At 43.7% G+C, this 21,047-nt stretch overlaps 1 protein-coding gene across 2 annotated transcripts; it reads right to left on the reverse strand.

Annotated features, from left to right (window-relative positions):
* Positions 1–211: 211 nt before the first annotated feature.
* ACSM5 (acyl-CoA synthetase medium chain family member 5) lies at positions 212–19,049 on the reverse strand (the record flags this gene model as incomplete). Of its 2 annotated transcripts, none has more annotated exons than XM_084249801.1 (13): positions 212–295; positions 653–772; positions 2,514–2,613; positions 2,697–2,824; positions 5,060–5,161; positions 5,296–5,376; positions 5,991–6,114; positions 7,502–7,581; positions 9,597–9,750; positions 12,002–12,145; positions 12,810–13,017; positions 14,372–14,582; positions 18,852–19,049. In XM_084249801.1, the coding sequence occupies 13 exons, from the start codon at positions 19,047–19,049 to the stop codon at positions 212–214; spliced, it is 1,734 nt and encodes a 577-aa protein (XP_084105927.1). The 2 variants fall into 2 exon arrangements, with proteins under 2 accessions (XP_084105927.1, XP_084105928.1); XM_084249802.1 differs by having other exon boundaries at positions 235–279.
* Positions 19,050–21,047: the final 1,998 nt, after the last annotated feature.

Consider the following 21,047-nt stretch of genomic DNA (forward strand, 5'->3'; position numbering starts at 1 on the left):
GTCAAATCATTAAGCAAGTGTCAGAGTGGACAGTGTCGGATCTGTGAAGAGCTTCTCCTCCCTTCCAAAGTCATCCATGATTCTGGAGATGCTCACTTGGAAGTTGAAGGCCTTTGGCTGAAGGCAGGATGCCCCAAGCAGGTGTTAGCTAGTGATCCCCAGTTCTCTTTAGAAGCTTCAGGGATCCTGTGGGGCCTTCTGGGGTTGCCTCTCATCTCCCCCATTCTTGGTTTCTCAATTTACTCCTCTGGATCTTTCCAGAAACCGTCTTTGGTAGCTCTGTAACAAAGGCCACCTGGTGACCATAAAATAGAAATGCTTGAAATTATCATTTTGCAGAAAGACTTGTGTATTCAGAGTCGTGACCCTCTGCCCCTTTGTTGGGAAACCGCCCTGACTGATGGTTCTCCAAATGGCATCAAAACAACCAGAGCCTGGACCACATGATCTTTTCAACAGCATTTCACAACACCCCCCAAATCAGATTTATGGCCCGTTTTGAGAGTGGGAACAAAATATGCTTGGGGGGAGGAGCCCCCAGTGAAGAAACAAGCAGAAAAGGACAGAAGGAGGCAAGGGTTGTTTGGTCTTGCTTCTCCCCAGGGCTGGCCTTGAGTGGGGTCCAAGTGGTGTGTACCCCTCAGGCCTTTACCTTCCTGGGGTACTTGTATGGAGCAGTCACCCTTTTCACGTGCTCCTGGAGTTCCCGGGTCAGTTCCTCTGGATCATGAGAGGTGTAGGCTGGAGAAAGGACTATGAATGCCTTTACCACCTGCCAGAAGAAAACAGAGCTCAAACCTCCAAAGCCGGAAGCAATTAGGACTTGTATAAGAGCTCTGTTCTGAGCCTTGCGAGAGAGAGCTCCTCTTTCCTGGCGCCGCCTGAGAATTAGGCTGTGAATGACAACAGTGGTGATTTCTTGATGCCCACCTTTCCAAGATCAACTGCTGGGAGTGTTGGCTTTTGTGTGATAATTTTAGACTCTTGTCTGTTTCCCAAACTACTCCGCATACTCAAAATGACAATTTTAGGAGCCAGGATACTTCTGCAAAAATGCAAATACATTGAAGAGAGGAGCTTCGCAAGCTCCTTAGGGTCCATTATGTCCAGGTTTTCCTGACTAGGCAGGCAGTGAGGCCTAGGATTGGACAGGCAGGATTGGGGGAAATACAGATACTTCAAGGGAGGTGTGAGTCTTTCTGTGGCTGCCTAGATGAGCAATTGGAATCAGCAAACATTTTGCTGCACAGCTTCTGTTCCAGGCATCACTGGACATTCTGCACCTTGACTCTCTCTGCCCACATCATTCTTGCAGACTGTCTCCCCCCAGGCAGGCAGAGGAAGAGCCAGAAACTCAGGCACAACAGAACGTGGCCTTTGATAGTGATGCAGAGTTAAGGCTTATCCATATACCAGCATCACCTCTGTCAACCATATCCTGTGACATGGTGGTTCACTGTCCTTCACACTTCCAAGGTGCGGCGGCTCACTACCATTTCATGTTCAGACAGATGCAATTTTTAGGAAGGGCTTTCTCTTACATCTAAAACAACCAAGCATTTATCGAGCGCACAAGCCACTGTCACAGCCCCAGTTAATCCTTGGCCCCCCGCTCCAGGCTTTCCAGGTTAATTTCTCCAGCACATTGGGACTCTTGCTTCCCTCATTCTCTAGGAGTCACCTTAAAAGTCTCAGAGTCACTGAGCTAGGGGCATCTAATCAAATGAAGATCCTGGGACTACAACCCCAGTCACTTGGATGCAGCAAGTCTTACTCAAGGTAAGAAATCTCCATTTTAAACGAGAATCCCAGAGGATGCACCTGGAAGGTGGGACTGCAGCTGCTGACTTTGAGAATCACTCTTCTGGCCCTGATGCTTCTGAGAAGGCAGCTTGAAGCTGTGCTAACTTTCAAAGGGTAACTACATTACACTTAAGGATTATGGTGGATGAACAGTCAGTCTGTCTAAGTCAGGAAGCTTACTTGTCCCACTCCATCTATTCTTCTGGGACCTATGGGAAGGAATTTGCATTTCCACTGAGAAAGGCCAGCTTATTAAATGTGGTCCACCTCCCTCATCTAGCACTGTGTATACCTATTTCTTCTCTCCCTCAAGTGGGCCATTCTTCCCAGGTTAGAATCAGCAGCAACCACATCAGGCATGCCTGCCACATCCTCACCTGCAGAAGGAAAAGGACTTTCTGTTGGACAGCGTGGAGACAGGGCCTGCGCCAGCACCTGCATCTCCTGCCCAGCAGTTGCTTCTTTGGGACCCAGGTCTATGTCTACCTACACCAAAGTGTTGGTATCTTCCCGCTGCTTCCTCCTGGAGAGTATTTGTATCTCAAACAGCATGAGGGCAATGCTTACCCAAAAGGCAGGTGTGTATGGTGGTGGCGTTTCAGTCTTTGTGAATGGGGTGAGATATTGGGGAATCAGGGCTTTCCAACTTACTCTGCTGGGTGCTGCGAGGTACAGAACCAGGAGGCAGTATCCTGGGCCAGTCCACTTACCTCTCCTCTGATAGGGTCCGGGCTGCTGACCACAGCAGACTCCAGGACAGCAGGGTGTTCAGCAAGGGCACTTTCTACTTCAACAGGCCCAATCCGGTAGCTGGAAGAGAAAAACAAACTTCCAAGTGACCTTACCTCTGCCATGAAGCTTTGGAGGGAGAAGGGAAAAGCAGATGCCTTGACCTTGAAGAATTGATGACATCGTCATTTCTTCCCATGAACCAAAAGTAGCCATCCTTGTCCATGTGGGCTCGGTCCCCTGTGATGTAGAAGTCCCCTTGTTCTGATGCCGCCGTCTTCTCGGGATTGTCCTGAAAGACAGTTTAACTCTTGAAGGGCCATCTGGGCACAGTCACCCAGCCCAGTGACAGCCCAGCAGGCCCATGCAGGAGGCTGACAACTCCCCGGTAGGAAGTCCAGCAGTTTCTGGGGACCGAACTGGCCAGAATTATATGGGTTTTCCCTCTTTTAACTGGAAGGAAGTTGCCAGGAAATCACTACCATTTCCAGAAGGGTCCTAGGAATCCTAGCTGCAAGCTGAGGGTGGGCACAGGGCCACTGGCTCTGCTTCAAAGGATGAAAGAGCCACTGATACTCTGTGCTCAGGAATCACTGAAGGTAGAAAGTGATGACAAAAAGCAGGGGTAGAGGAAAGAGAAAAGCAATCAAACATCAAACTGATTCTCAGATCTTTCAAGAAAAGGCTACCACTCAGCAAAAAATATATATATACTGATATATACATAATGTAATGTAATATAACATAATAAAATAAATCATACACATGAAAGTTAATATTTTAAGATTTTGTCTGTATGAAATTCTTTTTTAAAAAAGATTTATTTATTTTTATACAAGAACTGGTGTACAGGCCAGATGCGTGGGAGGGTGAGAGGATTCACCAGAGACAGAGCAGGGAACAGAACAGGCAGACTGACAAAATACACTGCTGAGGGGAGCAGCGGGGGCAACAGAAGAGGTCTGCTGTGCCATGTGGGACCCTCACTGGCCATCCAGGATCAAACCGGCGCTGCAGAGGCCTGCGCCACCAGGGGAGGCCCTGAAATTCTTTTTTTAAAAAAAGGAAAAACAATTCTGCAGTAACAACAAATAACTTAGCAAGTGCCCGCGAAGGGACATAATGAAATTTGGTGGGTGATAAAAATGTTGTGATATGGTGCCTACCAGCTTTGATGGCTGGTTCAAGCTGGATGGAACTGGTTAGAACCAGCTAGACATGGCTGCAACAGGTGGGAGCTGGGCTAATCTGGTTGGAACCAGCTAGAGCTGGATGAATCACGTTTGGGACCGTTAGACCCAGTTTGCACACATTTGAGCTGGTTGGAGCCATACAGAACTGGTTGAGCTGTTTTAAGCCAATGTGATCCAGTTTGATCAGGTTGGAGCTGGTTGGAACTGGCTGGAACCAGCTGTATCCAGTTGGAGCATGGTCAGGCTGTTTGAGCCAGTTGGATTCGATTGGAGGTGGTTACAGCCAGCCTGATCTGATTGGAGCTGGTTTAGGCCATGAAAGCTGGTAGGAGATTGGTGGAACCAGTTCTTGCAGTTTGAGCCAGTATTCAGGTTGGTTGGAACAGGCTGGGGTGCTTTGAACCTGTTCAAGCCAGTTGGAACTTATTGGAGCTGCTTGGAACCAGTCTGATCCAGTTCTATCAATTTGATCTGGTTTGCAGTGGACTGGAGCCTGTTTGAGCTGTATAGAATTGGTTGGAACTGGTTTAAACTGGTTCAAGCTGGTTGAAACTGTTTTGAGCCAGTTGGAAACTCACAGAAAAGTCACTAAAATATACATTCAACATTGGTAAAACAATTGACAGATTTTTATATGTGCCTTTCAATACTATAACTGACTGATAGCTTTGTATACACATCACATGGGATTCCTAGCTATGCTTCTCAACTTTGACTGCATATTTGAGTCACCTGGGAAGCTTATCCACACCATTAAAAAACTGAATCTAGTTGAGTTGGGGCTTGAGTATTGGTCATTCATGAAGCTTCCAAAGTGTTCATAAAGTGCAACTAGGGTAGCAATCTGTGTTAGTTGCATTTTATAGAGAAGAGTTGGGAAGAAAGCCCATCATAAACAGCAGCTAAGGTGGGAATAAGGGAGAAGTAACTACTGAATTAGCTCAGAAACTTGAACTAGAATCCTAGGACAGAGTCCTGACAGCAAACCCCTATCTACCCAACACTCAAGACAAAAAGAATCTTGAAAACCAGATTTGACACAAAATTACCTTCCTTCCCTTCCCTTAAACTCCATTTTCTCATCCTTAATGTGATGGGGTTGCCCTTAATGTGATAGGTTTGCAGTTTCAGACACAACCACGTTAAAATTGCATGTCCTGTGCATGCTTATTGAATAACATCAAAAAACTACAGTCTCTACCTTCCTAATCAAACAATTTCAACCTACCTCAAACAATTATTGCAAGAGCTACACAAATAAGAGCTTATAAAGTGTGTGGTACAATCCTTGGCACACAGCAATTCCCTTGAAATGACTGTTCCCTGCCACTTACCAAATAGCAATTGAAGAAACAGAAGGGCCGGGTGGGTCTGATGCGGACAGCAACATTCCCCTCTTCCCCTGGGGCCAGGATGTTGCCCTCATCATCCACAATCTGGTGGAGGGGACATCACAGGACGGTGTCAGGATGTCTGCATGGCCAGGCTCCTGCTGGCTGAGCCTGGTATTGCTAAGTGGGGTCATGCATTTTGAACCAACCCTCGGCCACAGTTGGGAGAGGCTGCCTACCTGCACATCATAAGGCGGGGATGCTTTCCCCATGGACCCAGACCTGATTTTTGTGCCCTTTGGGTTGGCACAGATGACAACCTGGGGAGAAAGTGGTACCAAGAAGTAGGATCCTCAGCCCTCAGCTTCCATCCTGGTTCATGCCTTTACTCTCTCTCTCTCTTCTCACACACTTCCTTCTGCATCCTCTTTTCCTTTCTCCCTTCTTTGCTGCCTTTATTTTCAGCCCCTTCCTTCTACCCTTTCTCCTCCATGTCTTCTCGCCTTCCTTTCTTCTGTTCTTTCCTTAGTCATCAAACATGTACAGAACATTCCATAATCCCCGCACACGAAGACCCTGACAGGTCACCAAGCCAATGTCTCAGCTGTTGGCTGAATCTCTGTAGAGAACACTAGTGAACAGGGTGGGTTCTGATCAGAGACAGACAAAAGCTGTCCTGAGGGGAGACAAGGACCATCCTTGGCTGCAAGAGCTGGTTTGCTGGGCATCATGTCATCGGGAGTTTACTTTAAGTTGATCTTTAAAACAAAAGGGAAGAAAGGCAGATGGAGTTTTGTAGTTGGCTTCTTATCCCACAGGCAGGGCAGGTATCACAGATGTGACAACCAGAAAGGCAGGAGGCTCTGTGGATGGACCATCCCCAGTGACTGAGGTTACCCTGATGTGGGCCAGGACCCCCCCCATCCCAGCTCACGGTTTCAGACTGGCCGTAACCTTCATGTAGCTCCAAGCCTGTCTGGTTCTTCCACTGCTTCCTCACATCAGGATTGAGGGCCTCTCCTCCAGTCAAGCAGTGTCGCAGTCTCTGAAACTGGTACCTTCCTCAGCCAGAGAAATACAAGGCTGCCTGTGTCAGGGTCCCCATCCCCAACCTCCCTGTCCCGTGTCCAGATCAAGACACAAACGTTTCCGGAGAGGAAACCCCGGGCTTCCTAGCCTGCTCCAGGGGTCCTGTCCTCTGACTTTGCAGCATATTCCTCTCAGATGGATAATTTTTTTTTAAAATCAAACTTGTCTGGGTCTGGATAAAATCAGAAACCCATAGAACATTCCAGGTGAATTGTCCAAAATAATTTAGTTGGAAACAAATGGACGCTAAATTGATTGGGACAACCACCTGCTTGAAAAGATAAATCTATCAACAATTGATGAGATAGTCAGGAGTTCTCTAAGAACACCCAAACAGCAAAAGGGGCAAAAGAAGCTGACAGATGTTAAATATGTTACAAGACTACCCCTCCATTCAATAATTATTCAAAATGTGCAGAATCAGTGATTGCACAATAATTTTCCAACCATTTTTCCTTTTGGATCAAACTGCCTCAACTGTTGCTTAGCATTACTGAGTATCTTTCAATCAAATTTTCTTGAACAAATCATACAGAAGTTGCTTTGGGGCAAAATTGTGATGATGAGATAAACACAACCGATCAATGATGAATCCTTACGTTACAGAACAATTCACCTTGAGACCATTGCGTAAGGTCTTATTCTCTAAGGGATGGTCATGGCCAGATCCATGGCTTAGGGGGAGCTGAGGGATGGATGGGGACAATTTTCCATGACTTGGGAGAGGATAGGAGAGGAAGAAAGATCAGAGACAATTGGCTATTGAAGGGAGACAAGCCTCTCTCCACATATCCCAGCAAACTAGACTTCTCCTGTCAGCAGATTTGCTTTGGCTTTACCCAGGAGCCACTCACAGGATCTCACCACCTTCTGTTGGTTTCCCAGTGGAATGCACTCAATGGTTAGTGTTAGGATGGAGGGATGAAGTATCTGTCATGGTCAACTTGGTGATCCCACCAAACCTACGACCCTGGCTGCAAACACCATTCCAGGGGTGCCAAACAATTAACCAATGATTTTTCTAATCTCATAGAAGCTGCAGACACACTGCTGAGGAAGTGAGCTATGGGTGTAGAGTCGGGAAATAGGCCACATCAAGTGCTGAAATTTCAGACTGTCTTAAATCTGTTCAGTTCTAGCTGGAGGGAAATTCCTGGGGAGCATTCTTGAGTTGATTCTATGAAGAATATGAGTGTATGTGCTCGTGTGTGAGAGAGAGGGAGAGAGAGAGCTACAGAGAGAAGGAGAGAGAGAGAGAGAGAGAAAGTTGGAATGAGGAGGTGACTGTTCATGCAGGTACCTGTGCTCTATAGTCACATATTTAATTCCCTAAAGAATCAAACAGATGGGCTATACCTGGTAAGATCCTCTTGCACTAGCAGACGGAAGATGGTGGGAACACAGCAGAGGGTGGTGATAGGGAACTTGGAGAGAGTCTAAAGAAAAAGTATTCAGAGTTAGTGGGGTGTGATTTTGGCAGATGGAAGAGGCAAGCTGGACATTCATATTCTCAGAGGAGAGGAGTTGAACACTATGTGCACTATCCAGCCTCCAAGATGGCGACAAATGGTTGCCACATCCTGGCATTTGTGCTTTTGAGGAGCCTCTCCCACATGGCACCAAGTGTGGTCTGTGTGACTCATGGCACACTGCTGAGGTGACTGGTGTTGCTTTTGATATCTTAGGTTAAACACAGGCTACAGCTTCTATCTTAGAAGTCATCTCTCTCTCCCTCTCTTGGATCACTCACTCTGGGGAAAATGAGCCACCATGTTGTGTGGGATGCAAGTCATCCAATGGACAAACACACCTAAGTAGGAGCTGAAGCCTCTGGGCAAGAGCTAGTGAGGAAGTTCTCTAAAAACCAGATGAGTGATTTTGAAAGCTGATTTTTCATTCCTAGTCAAGACTTAAGGTAATTTGCAGTCCTTGGCTAACATTTGTGTGTGTGTGTGTGTGTGTTTTAAAAGATAATAGCACAACATTTACCATTTTAACCCTTTTAAGAATACAGTCTGGTGGTATGAAGTACTTTCATATTGTTGTACAACCGTCACTAACATCCATCTCCAGATCTTTGCAAATGTTTCCAAATGGAAACTCTTTACCATTACACAATAATTCCTCATTTCACCTTTTCCCCAGCCCCTGACCATTGCTCTACTTTCATAAACTGACCCATTTATGAATTGAATCCTCTAGGTACCACATGTATCTGGAATCATACAGTATTTGTCCTTCTGTGGCTGATTTATTTCACTTAGTACAATGTCCTCAAGACTCATCTATGTGCATCATGTCAAATTTGCTTCCTTTTTAGGCCTGAATATTACTCCATGGTGTGTATGTGCCACGTTTTGTTATCCACTATTGATTGGACTCGAGTTGCTTCCACTTTGGGCTATTATAAATAATATTACTATGAACATGAGTATATCTAGCTGACATCAAGACCAACACTTCATAAAAGACCACAGTCCAGAAGTACCTGTTAAGCTGCTGCCATCAGAAACTGTGAGATAATACATGTTTGTGTTTTAAGTTGCAAAGTTTTGGAGTAATTTGCTGCACAAAAACAGATAACTATACACACTCTGGCAGGGCAGGGGCAATGGGGGAAGAAGGCACATACCAGCTGATCACCCTACATGAATACTGCATGATAGTAATACTCAATATATGTTAAGAACCTGCTATGTGCCTAGTGTTGCGTAATTGTCACAGCAACTCTAGAGAACTATATTATTGCTTTCATATTGCATATGAAGAAGCTGAGGCTCAAGGAGAGTAAGTCACTTTCCTAAATGGAGCATGTAGCATGTAGCAAATGGAGAATGTGGAGTCAGAGGTCGGAGTCAGAGGCAAAGCCTGTGCTATTAGCTACTGCGTGCAACAGATTGCCTCAATACCAAAATCTTGGGTAGATGGCCTCTCCGGTGTTTTAAGGGAGGGAGTTAGAATGTGGAAGGAAGAAGAAAAATGTCCTGTATCTTTCTTGGGGTCATCAATCATGAGGCCATCCGGAAGGCTGGGAACAAGTCACCAGGACATGAGGGTTGGGTGAACTACGCATGCTGAGTAGAATGCACATGAGTGGGGAGTAGACTATGATTTTCACCAAGGTTTTGAAAAATGACTAGAGTTTGGACAGAGGCATAGGGAAGAAAGTGGTGGGGGGAGAAGCACTCTTGCAGTGGAAATAGAATATGCAAAGGTCTGGAGATGTGAAGTGGTCTTTGGTCTAGAGCTCTGTATAGGGGATAAATAATGATCAAAGGGAGCCAGGTGGGTAAGAACCAGACTATGGAAGGTCCTGGGAAGATTTTTTCATTAATATTAGCACTAAAGAAATCTTATTGATCATTAATTCATTCATGCCTTTTTCTCCTGCCTTTTCTCACTTGGCGTATTTACACCTACCACATAAAAGGTGTTTAGAGAGGCCTCTTACATTCAGGATAAACTTGGCATCAACTCGAGGCAGCTCATGAACAAAAATGCAAGACCCATTGGGCCAGGCAGAGAAGAGGGTCCAGGCTGCCTTCACCCAGCCAGTGTCAGTTGTGTTCCAGAAGATATCTGATTCTGTCAAGGCCACCCAGCGCCTGCCAAAAATCAGAGGAAGTCAGATCCTTTAGGGATTCTTCTAGATTTGAAAAGAATTACATCATCAAAGTTACCTTATTTGGATCCTTGCCCGCAGTGGATACTCACACTTGACTAATCTCTATAAGTCAACCTTGTGTGGCAGTTACTGAGCATCTTCTGTGTGCCTAAGCCCTAGTATAAAAGTGCCTGAGCAGAGTATAAAAGACAGGTTCCACACTCTCAAGGACTTTGCAGTATACTGAGAGTGACATATAAGGGAATAAATAATCTCAATCAATTAATAAGGGCCCTTTATTTATTTAGTACACATTTATTCAGCACTTACTCTGGATTTAGGATTAGGGATATAGAAATGGATGATGAGTCTTGCCCTGAGGGACTTATAGCTAAGTAAATATATATCTAGAGACCAACCTTTCATAGAGTTGCAACTGCAACTCTATGCAATTGCAGAGAACAGGCACCAAGCCAAGAGCAAGCGTGGAGATGGGTCTGAGACACTTCCACTGAGGAGGTGATACCTGAGCTGAGTATAAGCATTGTGTAGCAATAACATAGGTGAGGCAGAGAAAGAAGCACATCTCTAGCATGGGAAACAGAGTCTACAAGCATGGAAAAGAGGGGACTGGTCATGTTCTGTAATTGGATTCTAGAACACATGCTCTCCTGGTCTGCATCCTACTCACTGGTGGTTCCTTCTTAGTCTCCTTCATGGAATTGTCTATACATCCCTCTTCATTATAGAAATAAATGCTCAGGCACTCTGTTCTGAGACTTCTTCTCTTCTCAACTTACATTACTCTTTGCTAATCTCAGCTAAACTGATGGTGTTAATGCATTTCTTTATGCTGGTAACCCAGCATGATTTTCATTAACCCTAGACAAGTCTATCCAACTGCTTACTCAACATCTCTCCTTTGAACTCAAATATGTCTAATAAGCACTTCAACCTTACAGTCTGCAAATGAACTCTTGTCTTCCTCCCATCAGACAGCTCTTCCCCAGTCTTTCCTTTATTGGTTCATGCTTTGGGTTGTTCTGGTCATGCTTTGGGTTGTTCGGTTGCTGGGTTGTCCTTGACTTTTATTTTTGTCTCTCACCTCACAGAAAATCTGTCAACAAATCTAGTTACATCCAGTCTTGCCTCTTTGCAGTCCTTCCACTGCTACTCTGCTTGGGCAAGCACCAACTTTGTAATGTACTGGACTCTCATTCTCAACCCAATGTCCTGAGTGTTTCATTTAAAAACAAATAAATCTTGTTACTTCTCTGTTCAGTATACTCCAAGATTCCTCAAAGCATTAAACAGAATCATCATATGACACTGATCCCACTTCTGGGCATACAGTCATGTACTGCATAAAGTATTTCTGTCAGTGACAAACCACATACAGGATGCTGGTCCTTATAAATAGCCTAGAAGAGTAGTGGGCTATGTCATCTATGTTTGTACAAGTGTACTCTATCATATTCACATGACTAAATTATCTAATGATGCATTTCTCAGAATACATCCCTGATGTTAAATGACACATTGACTATATACCTAAAAGAATTAAAAGAAGGGTCTTGAACAGATATTTGTAATCCATGTTTACAACAGCATTATTCACCTGAGCCAAAATATGGAAGCAACCCAAGTATCCATCAATGGATGAATGGATAAACAAACCTTGTGTGTATACCACAGTGGAATATTATTGAGCCCTAAAAAGGAACGAAATTCTGACACACACTACAAATGGGTGAACTTTGAAGACATTATGCTAAGTAAAGTAAGACAGATACAAGAGGGGAAACACTATGTGATTCCACTTATATGAGGTTCCCAGAAAAGTCAAATTCATAAACACAGAAAGTAGAGAAATTGCTGCCAGTCTTGTGGGGAAGAGCAAATGGGGCATTATTGTGAAATAGATTTCAGAGGGTGAAATGTGTGCAAAGTTGCAGATTTGCAAGACAAAAATGTTCTGGAGATGGACAGTAAGAATGTTTGCACAATAACTGAGTGTAGTTGAGGACCTGAACTGTACATTTAAAAATGATTACAATGGTGGATTTTATGTTGCATATATTTTTCCACCATTAAAAAAATACCATTAATGGCTTCTCCATCAGAGAAACCAGATCCTACCTGAGTTGCACCCCTGTTGACTCTCTGACCTCAACCCCAGCCACTTTCTCCCTCACTCACTCCTTTGCCTACTTTCTGTCCCACCAACCCAACAGATGAGTTTCCCCTTGTACCTTCCACTGGCCACGAAACCCAACCCATAGCTGGCCTGGGAATGCTCCACCATCTTGGGGGTTCCAGTAGAGCCGCTCGTGAAGTAGATGGCCAGTGGGTCTTGACTCTTGGTCCTCATGCAGTTGTGCTCTGGGGATGCCTCCCTATAAAATATGAGAACATGAGTTGGCACTGCCAGTAGTAGAGAGTGTCATGGTAGCGAGGACATGTATCACACCAACACCGTCTGCCATCTTAATAAATACTCTGTATGAGACACCCTGCTGGGAGTGCCAGCTGGCATGTTTATCGCTGATCCCCACAGCCACCTCGTGGGGCAGGTGTTGTCATTATAACCTTTTCCAGATAAGGAAACTGAGGTTGATAATGTCTAATGACTCATTCAAAAAAGTTCATGTTCTGGTGGGACCCACACATGTCTGTACCAAACTTCACATTCAGGTACATCTCCCCACCTCGATTCCTGATCATTTGAGGCTGTTTTCTAAAGGGTTCTCCAAATTTGGGATTTTGAGATATGGGTAATTTCTAAAGTTCTATGATCTGGAGAATCTAACCCATTGGTTCTCAGATCTGGTTGCACCATAAGGTCACCTGGTAAGGCTTGCAAAGTCAGTCCATCCGGGACTTATGAGCGAGTGATTTTGACAGACCATAGGTGGTCACCAGAATTAGTCTCAGGTCCATCTGACTTCCCTTTTGATTTACTCTGTGTGTGCAATCAGCTATACATTCCACCTCTTGTAGCTTAAAGGGGCAGTGTCTTGGCTTCATTTTTATTCTGTCGTCTGGTGAACCCCCACTTACCGGAGGAGTTCTCTGAAGTTTGCCCAGCCTGGCTGACTGCTGTCTGACACCAGCAGTTTGGTCTGGAGGGAGGGGCAGTCGGCACTAATGGCATCCACCCTAGGAGCCAGGGAGTCATTGGTGATAATGGACTTGGCCCTGGACACCTGCAGCCGGTACCGGAGGTCCTTCTCGGTTAGTTGAGAGATGCCCGGAATCATCACAGCCCCTGACACCACACAGAGAGGGGACATTGGCTGGGCAGCAGGAGAGGACCCTTGTGAACAGGTCCAGACCAAATATCCCCTTTGAGAGAGGAGCAGGAAGGGCTCAAGAGGGTTGGAATTCTTGGACTGAAAAAGGTAACAACAACAATAATAGTGATGAAATCCAGAGGGAGCATTTACATGTGCTAAGAAATTTCCATGCATTATTTCATTTAAATCTTAACACACTGGGAAGTCGATGTTACTATTGCTTCCAATTTTCAGATAACAGACTGAGACTTAGCCCTTTAGACTTAGCCCTTCATTTATCTAAAGACTAAATGAAATAATTTTCCCAACACCACACAGGTAGTATGTTGTAGAGCTGGAATTGTGCCCCCAGAAGGAGATAAACCTGGGGTCCATGATCCTGAACATTGTTATATTATCCTAGAGATGACCTCAGTGGTTTTCATGCCTTTCAAACAGAAGCTGTCCAGTGTTGGGTAAGGGTTGCTCAGGGTGAGGGGAAGGTAGCACAGTGGGGCATATTCTGGGACACGAGTGGAAGAGAGTGGTAGGAATTTCCCAGAAGATGGAGAAACCTGCTCTCCGCTATAAGTAGTGGTGTTGCCTTTGTAAAATCAGCCTGAAAGCTCTGGCCCCTTAAAAGTGCATGCATCAGGGTCAGTGGATGTTCTGGACTCTATAGCCTGTGTCCTTTTGTGCCTTCCTTTGGACAAAGATCCCCAAGAAAATTAATGGTCCTCTGGCCTGAACTTACATAACTGCAGGACAAGGGACTGTCAAGCACTAATTTTATTGCTTTGATTACTTTGACCTTTCCTTGGGAGCTGGAAGATGCTCTGATGGTGAGAGCCTTAAGGTCTAAAGGGTTTATTGCAAAGGTATCTCTTTCATCCATAACTGCATTGCTCACCACTCCCAGACCACAACCAGCAGAAACTATCTTTGGTCTGTCTCACTCAGAATTTTTAAACAATTTGTTTAGTTGTCAGCATTAAAACATTGGAGGTTTTTAAAATAAAAATCCAGAGTTTTCTATTACAAACTAAGAGTTCTAGTAACACTGGCTCTCCTGCCACATGGAAACATTCGGTTGGCATTGAGAAGAAGTTGCCCCTGTTTAGCATGGCATGTCACTGCCAACGCACCACAGTCCTCAGCACTCCCTACTGCCTTGCGCTGGCCTGCTTTAATCAATTACATCAATGTCTGGGCCCCCCACACAAGATGCTTTGGGCAATACATAAAACTTCACACAGTTCAATTTGCTCCATTTTCCCTTGTGGACACAGCAAAGTTCTAGCAGGTGGTGTCGGCCTGAATGGGGAACTGACAGCCCCACGCACTGACCTGTCCGCATGCAAGCCACACTGACCAGCCACCACTCTGGGACCCTTGGGAGCACCAGCATCATTCTGTCCCCAGGCTTCAGGCCGCACACATCCCTCAGCACATTAGCCGCCTTCCTGGACTGCTCCCCCAGCTCCTCGAAGCTCCACTTGACCTCTGCTCCCTTGCCATCGACCCACCAGAACGCAGGATTCAAGGGTCGCTGTCCAGCCTAGATAACAGGGTAGGCAGCAAAGAAATCGAAACCATTTGCTGAGGATTTTTGTTTGGTTGTTGTATATTTAATTTTACTTTTTACAATAGTTATGACAGTCACAGTGTTCAATAATCAAAAAATTATGAAAAGATATGCACTGAGAAGACTTTGCTCCCATTCTTATGCCTACTAATCCTACCCCTGCTTCACCTGCTTCAACAAGTAACCAATATTACCACTTTCATGAATATCCTTCCAGTGTTATTTTAAGCAAATAGAAGCATGTTTTTTTTTTGTGTTACCACATTTATATGCAAAAAAGGTAGCATGCAATTTACATTGTTCTATGTCCACCCTTTTTTTAAAATTGAGATTTTACTCCCATACTATAAAATTTGCTGGTTTAAAGTGCACAATTCTAGGGATTTTAGTGTATTCACAAAGTTGTATAACTATGACCACTATCTCATCCAGATCATTTTCCTTATCCTAAAAAGAATATGGTACAGAGTTTGGTGACTCCTTATTCTCTCCTTCTCCAGCCCCCTGGCAAGCACTAATCTACTTTCTGTCCCTGTGGATTTGCCTATTTGGGATATTTCATATGAATGGAATTGTAGAAAATATGGCATTTTTATCTAGTTTCTTTCATTTAGCATATGTTGTGAAAGTTAATCTAAATTGTGGCATGTATCAGTATTATATTCCCTTTAATGGCTGAGTAATAATCCACTGTATGAATATATCACGTTTTGTTTATCCAATCACTTATTGATGGACTCTAATTCTATCACATTCATCCATGTCTATCCTCCAGTTAGTGCCATGCCATTTTTTTTTTCTTCACAAAGTCTTGATTACTGTAATTCTGTCATAGTTGCAGTTTGAGTCCAGTATTGTATTTCTTTTTCAAGATTGTTTTGTTATTATGAGACCCTTCACAGTTCCACATGGACTTTGAACAAGATTATCTACTTATGCAAAGAAATCTCCTGGGATTTTCATAAAGATTGCATTGAATACACACACACACACATACACAGGGATGTACTGCCACCTTAACATCCCTGAACATGGGATGTCTTTCCATTTATTTAGGTCTTCTTTAATTTATTTTAACAATATTTTGTACTTTGGGGCATATAAGTCTTATATTTCTTTGGTTACATTTATTCTAAGTATGTGAATTTATTCCAAGTATGTAATTTTTTGACATTTTTAATAAATAAAATTGTTTCTTAATTTCACTTTTGGATATTCATTAAAATATACATAGGTATATCAAGTTATCTGCTCCTAAAATGCAATGATGGGGCAGGCATAAAATAAGAGCATACATAATCTCTTCAAAGAACCCTCTGTAAGACTGCCTTTCAGATACTTTAATCACTAGTAAAAGGTTGTCCAGTCATACCCTTGGATTTTCTTCCAAAACACACCTTCCTGGCAGTGAATACCCTAATTTTACTGTCTTATGCATTACAGATAGGTTGAGAACTCAAATCATCAAGTGTTGGTCTTTTTTTTGCTTCAAAAATTTCCCCTCTATTTTTTCCCTCTAGCGTTTTAATATAACCAAAAAAGTAATCAGGTCGTATCTTCAATGTTTCACTGGGAAGATCTCCTCAGCTCAATAGCTAAGTTATCACCGATCATTCTGCTCTCTCCGTTACTTTAGGACACAATTTAGCTGAGATTTCTGGCTCTGTGTATAAGATCCAGTTTCCAGTAACATATCCTCATTCTCTCTTAACTATAATGTCTTTAATGTTCATATTTCTACCAAGTCTCTTATGAACACTTAAGTTTTTCTCTGACACAATAGAGGTTTTCTCTGCCATGCATCTCATTCTGGGTCTTACAAAGTCCTTAACATCTGTATTTCTACGAGCAGTCTGTTCATGGCAAGGTTTTTCTATCATGATCATCAGAATTCTTCCCATCTCTACTCATAACCTGACTCCAAATCCACTTCCACATTTTTTAGATATCTGTTACCATACTTAGCACTACTCTTGGTAGAAAAACCTGTATCAGTTATTGATTGCAGCTGTAAATAATTATAAGAAATGTAGTTGCCCTTCTGATTATATTAAACCCACCCAGACAATCTAGGTTATTCTTCCCATCTCAACATCTTAACATAATCACATTGTACAGTCCCTTTTGCATGTAAGGTATTACATTCATAGGTGTCAGGGATTAGGGTGTGGCTGTATTGGGGAATGACATTATTTTGCCAGAGAAAGTCCTACTTTCTTTATATGACTTGAAGTTGGTTTATTTTCCCCTGAAAATAGTCATTTAAAGACATACAATGTTGCAACTCTTGAAATTTGATTATCTGTTTTCCTAGGGATTCTCATTGTTGCTGTTTGCTGTGGTTTGTGGGTTTAGTGATTTTTAGGACCTAATGCTGTAAAATCTAATATTCTTGGTTATGTGTGACTATTTGGTTATGTGTGACCTGTCTACTTGATTAACTTTGTGGTCAACTTATGATTGGACAGAGGTTTTTTAAACATTTGGGACCGATGAATTTCCCAGTCTTGGCCAACTTCAACCCTCAGTCAGAGAGTTGACAAGGAGGACTTAGCTCTAACCACCTGCTTGCTCATACCTCAAGGTCAGCCAGGGATGAAAGTTAGGGTTTTCTGAGGTCTTCTCTAATCATTTCCAAAGCCCTTGGCATGCACAGTCCTATTCCTGCAAGTTGCTTTCTAAATTCCCGGCAACATGAGGTTTTCAAAATTCCTGTGGACAGGTCATTCCCCATTTTTAAAAAGTTTTTTAGTTAGTTAGGCTCTTGTTTGTCCCAACTTTTGTCCACCACCTCATTTGCCTGTTTTTATTTCTATCAAATTGTACCCAGAGAAAGGGCTTTCCTCACAGGTTGAGGCCTAAGGTCAAATACAAAGAGCAAGAAAGGTCTTCCAAACAACCACTATAAAGGACAAATAATGCCAATTCTTTGAGCCCCAACTCATTTCTGATTTTTTTGGTGGCTAGAAATGCAGGCTATTATTTTTCAAGGTTACCACAGAGCCAGAGAGTAGGGGATGGGACTAGGGCAAGTTAAAGTTGCTACAAAGCTTGCTGTTCTTAGTAAAATCTTTAGCCAAATCTTTCAATTTTTAGCCACACATTTCTCTAATCAACACTTCCTGGGTCACTCTAGTCTTTGGTTAGTTTCTAATGTTCTGAAAAATTTGATTCTGGCAAATTTTCTAGCATTTTTGTTGTTGCTATTGTTGGTGTTGCTTTTATGGTGAAAAGAACTTCTGAAAGTCCTTATTCCACCAAATTTGCTGAGATGACCTGGCTTCTGTTTATCATTAGGAAATCTCTACTAAGGAGTTAGAAGAGCTGATATTTTACAGACAGTCAGGAATAGAACATCATGGTCTCTCCCAGACACGTCTTACTTAATTCTTAAACTCTAAGCACAGAAGGAATGACTCCCATTTGATATATGAGAAGACTGAGATCCAGAGAACTTGGGGCATTTGTCCAAAGTCACACTTCAAGCAGGAGAACCACCTAGCTGAATGCAAAACCTGCTTTCACATCTTAGTTTTTCTCACAGCACCTTTCTAAATTTCTTCCATATCCACCAACAGGATAACTTTACACTATCTACCAAAGTGCAGTTTTAGTTTTTTTCTTTAGCTATTTAACTTTTTTTTAAAATAAGCTCTTCTAAAATGAACATAAATATATTTTAAATAAAATTTTATTCCCAGAATGCAAAGTTAGTATCATTTAGTGTAAATAAAAGAGAGCATGGTATACAGAGAGACCCAAAAGACACATAAGGAAGGGGAAGTAAAAAAGGAGGTATGTGCACACACACACACACCCACAGAAAGTAAGACAACCTGGTTCAGATCCAGGTGTCTGCTGTGATCTGTGAAAAGCTTTGAGCCCGAGCAGCACTCTTATTTAAAAGGGAAGTGCATGAGAGTGAGAGGGAGATGAAAGACAGCATAACAGCAAAACACAACTTTCTTTTCACTTGCTCAGAATGATTAGAAGGGAATTAAAAGGCGCCTAACTGCCTTGCATGTAACTGATTTGAGCTCAGGAATGTGAGACCCACCGGAAATTGCTCTAGCATGAGCGTCTAAGGCTCACAGCCCTCAGTCATCATTTTCTTCTCGAAGGCTTACAGGCTAACAGTTTAAATTTAGAATTTGCAAAATTCCCATCCCCTCGCCATCTCCCTAGGGAAGTCAAGGGCGCCCTTTGATGTCCAGGGTGGACATAGCACACAGGGGACTTCACCTTTTCCAGCTGACTCCATGTGTCTAGCACATCATGGGCAAAGTTGAAGTACTCAGGTACCGGCTGCCTCCCCAGGCTGATGGCTTCCCAGGTGGTCACGATCTTCTGAGGGGCAGGTGGAGGCTGCCTGTGAGATCCACAGAATCCCCGGGCACTCCTGAGTGTCTGGAGGAGCAGGCCTCTTGACCACAGCCACATGGTGCTGCCTCCTGACAGTAACCAGAGAGGAAAGGAGACATTACCCTGAGTTCTGGGATTGGGGGATAAAGTGAGGTTGGGGGAAGCCTGGGCCAGCCTAGGGTGGCTGTGGTAGATGCTGTAGAACAGAGTCTGGGCTTAGTGTTAGTTCTTCCGGGGCATCTGGTTATTTCTCGTCTCTGAGACCAAAGCCCTTCCCTCCCCCATCACTGTCTGCAGATCTCTGTGGATCTGTGGTCAGGAACTCAGAGCCCGCTTCCTGAGGCTCAGTGCTGCAAAAGGAATCCTGCAAAAAGCCTTTGGCAAATCCAGAACTGACCTGACAAAGCTGAGAAAGTTCTCAAGCAGCACTGTCCAAGGGAAATATAATGTGAGCTGCACACCGAACACATAATTTTCTAGTAGCTTATTCAAGGAAGTAAAAAAAAATGAGATTAATTTTAATAATACATTTTATGGGGAGATTGAACTTCTGTGGTGGGTAAAGGCTGCAAATAAAATTATGAACATCTGGTGAAAAAAATAGAAACCATCTTTTTAATATGATTTTTAAAAAATGTTTTAACTACTCTCAAAAACTTTTCACATTTGAAGAAGTGTGAAGCTGTACTCCTCAAACTTAGTGTTATAAACCAATATCACCTCAATAAAAATAAAAGGACTCTATCAAAAAAGACCTTTTCTTTAACTAGCTATCCTGTCATTTCAACATGTAATCAATAGATATAAATTATTAAAGAGTTATTTTACATCTTTTTTTGTACTAAGTCCTTGAAATCTGATGTGAATTTTCCACTTAGTCACGGTGGACCACCACACTTCAAGCCCATGAGGCTCATGACCAGTACATTGGATAGTGGGGGGGTCCAGTCTCTGACTACTCAAAGAGTGGTCTCTGGACCACCTGCACCACCTGGGAGTGTGGAACCACTGCAGACCCTCACACCCCACCTCGACCTGTGGCATTAGAACCAGCTCTTTATCAGAGCCCTCGAATGAACTGTGCACACAGAAGCTTGAGAAATGCTGGCTTGGGGGGCTGGATCCCCAGTTCCAGCTCCCCTCCCCAAGCTCTTCTTGGTAATAATAATGGTGAGGATGGTAATGAGCACTGACTTAGACTAATGTGTCCCCCAAGTTCATATGTTAAATCCTAACCCTCAAACCAATGGCATCAGGAGGTAGGGCTTTGGGGAGATGATTAGGTCTTGAGGGAGGATCCCCAATAAACGGGATTCATGTTCTTACAAAAGGGACCTCAGGGGGCCCCCTTCTGCTTCCTCCCCTTCAGGTCTAGCTGTGAGCCAGGAGGCAGGCACCGAATCTGCTAGTGGATCTTTGACCCGGAAACGCCCAAGCTGTAGAACCGCCAGAAATCAATGTTGCTGACAGCACTCAGTGTATGGTGTTTTAGTTACAGGAGCCCAAATGCACTGAGATAATAACCAAAAATAAGTGTCACATTGTTACTGCAACAGTAACTGCCATCTGCCAAAGGCTTACCTCATAGCAAGCACTTGGGAGTGTTTTATAAATATTACTTCCTTAAATCCTCATAATAACACTAGGGTGTTAGTGTTATTTTCTCCATTTCATAGATAAAGCAGGGTTTGGAGGGGAAAAGTGACTTCTGGGTCTCAACTCCCAGAAAGGCCTAGGACTCAGCCTCTGCTGTGGCCACTTATGGGGGCTGAGGGAAGGGACTGCCAGATTCAGGACTCCCCTTATTGACCGCCCCAACTGGTCACCTCTCTGAACTCTGCCGCAAGCCTGTTCCTCTACCCTCCACCGCAGGATTCCTGGAATCCCCAGGCCTCCTTCCCAAGGACAGAAGCCCATGTCAGACCCTGTACCCTTCAGGACTTAAACAGCCCAGGCCTCGGGGGCAGCTGACACCTGCCACTAGCTGAAGGGTTTCCCTCTGTTACCTTGTTCCTGAACCCAAGAAATGGCAAGGACTTCTATGTGATGCGTCAGCTGAGTGCGGGCCTCAGAGTC

Source organism: Talpa europaea (assembly GCF_964194135.1).
Source record: "Talpa europaea genome assembly, chromosome: 12".
NCBI classification, from domain to species: domain Eukaryota; kingdom Metazoa; phylum Chordata; class Mammalia; order Eulipotyphla; family Talpidae; genus Talpa; species Talpa europaea.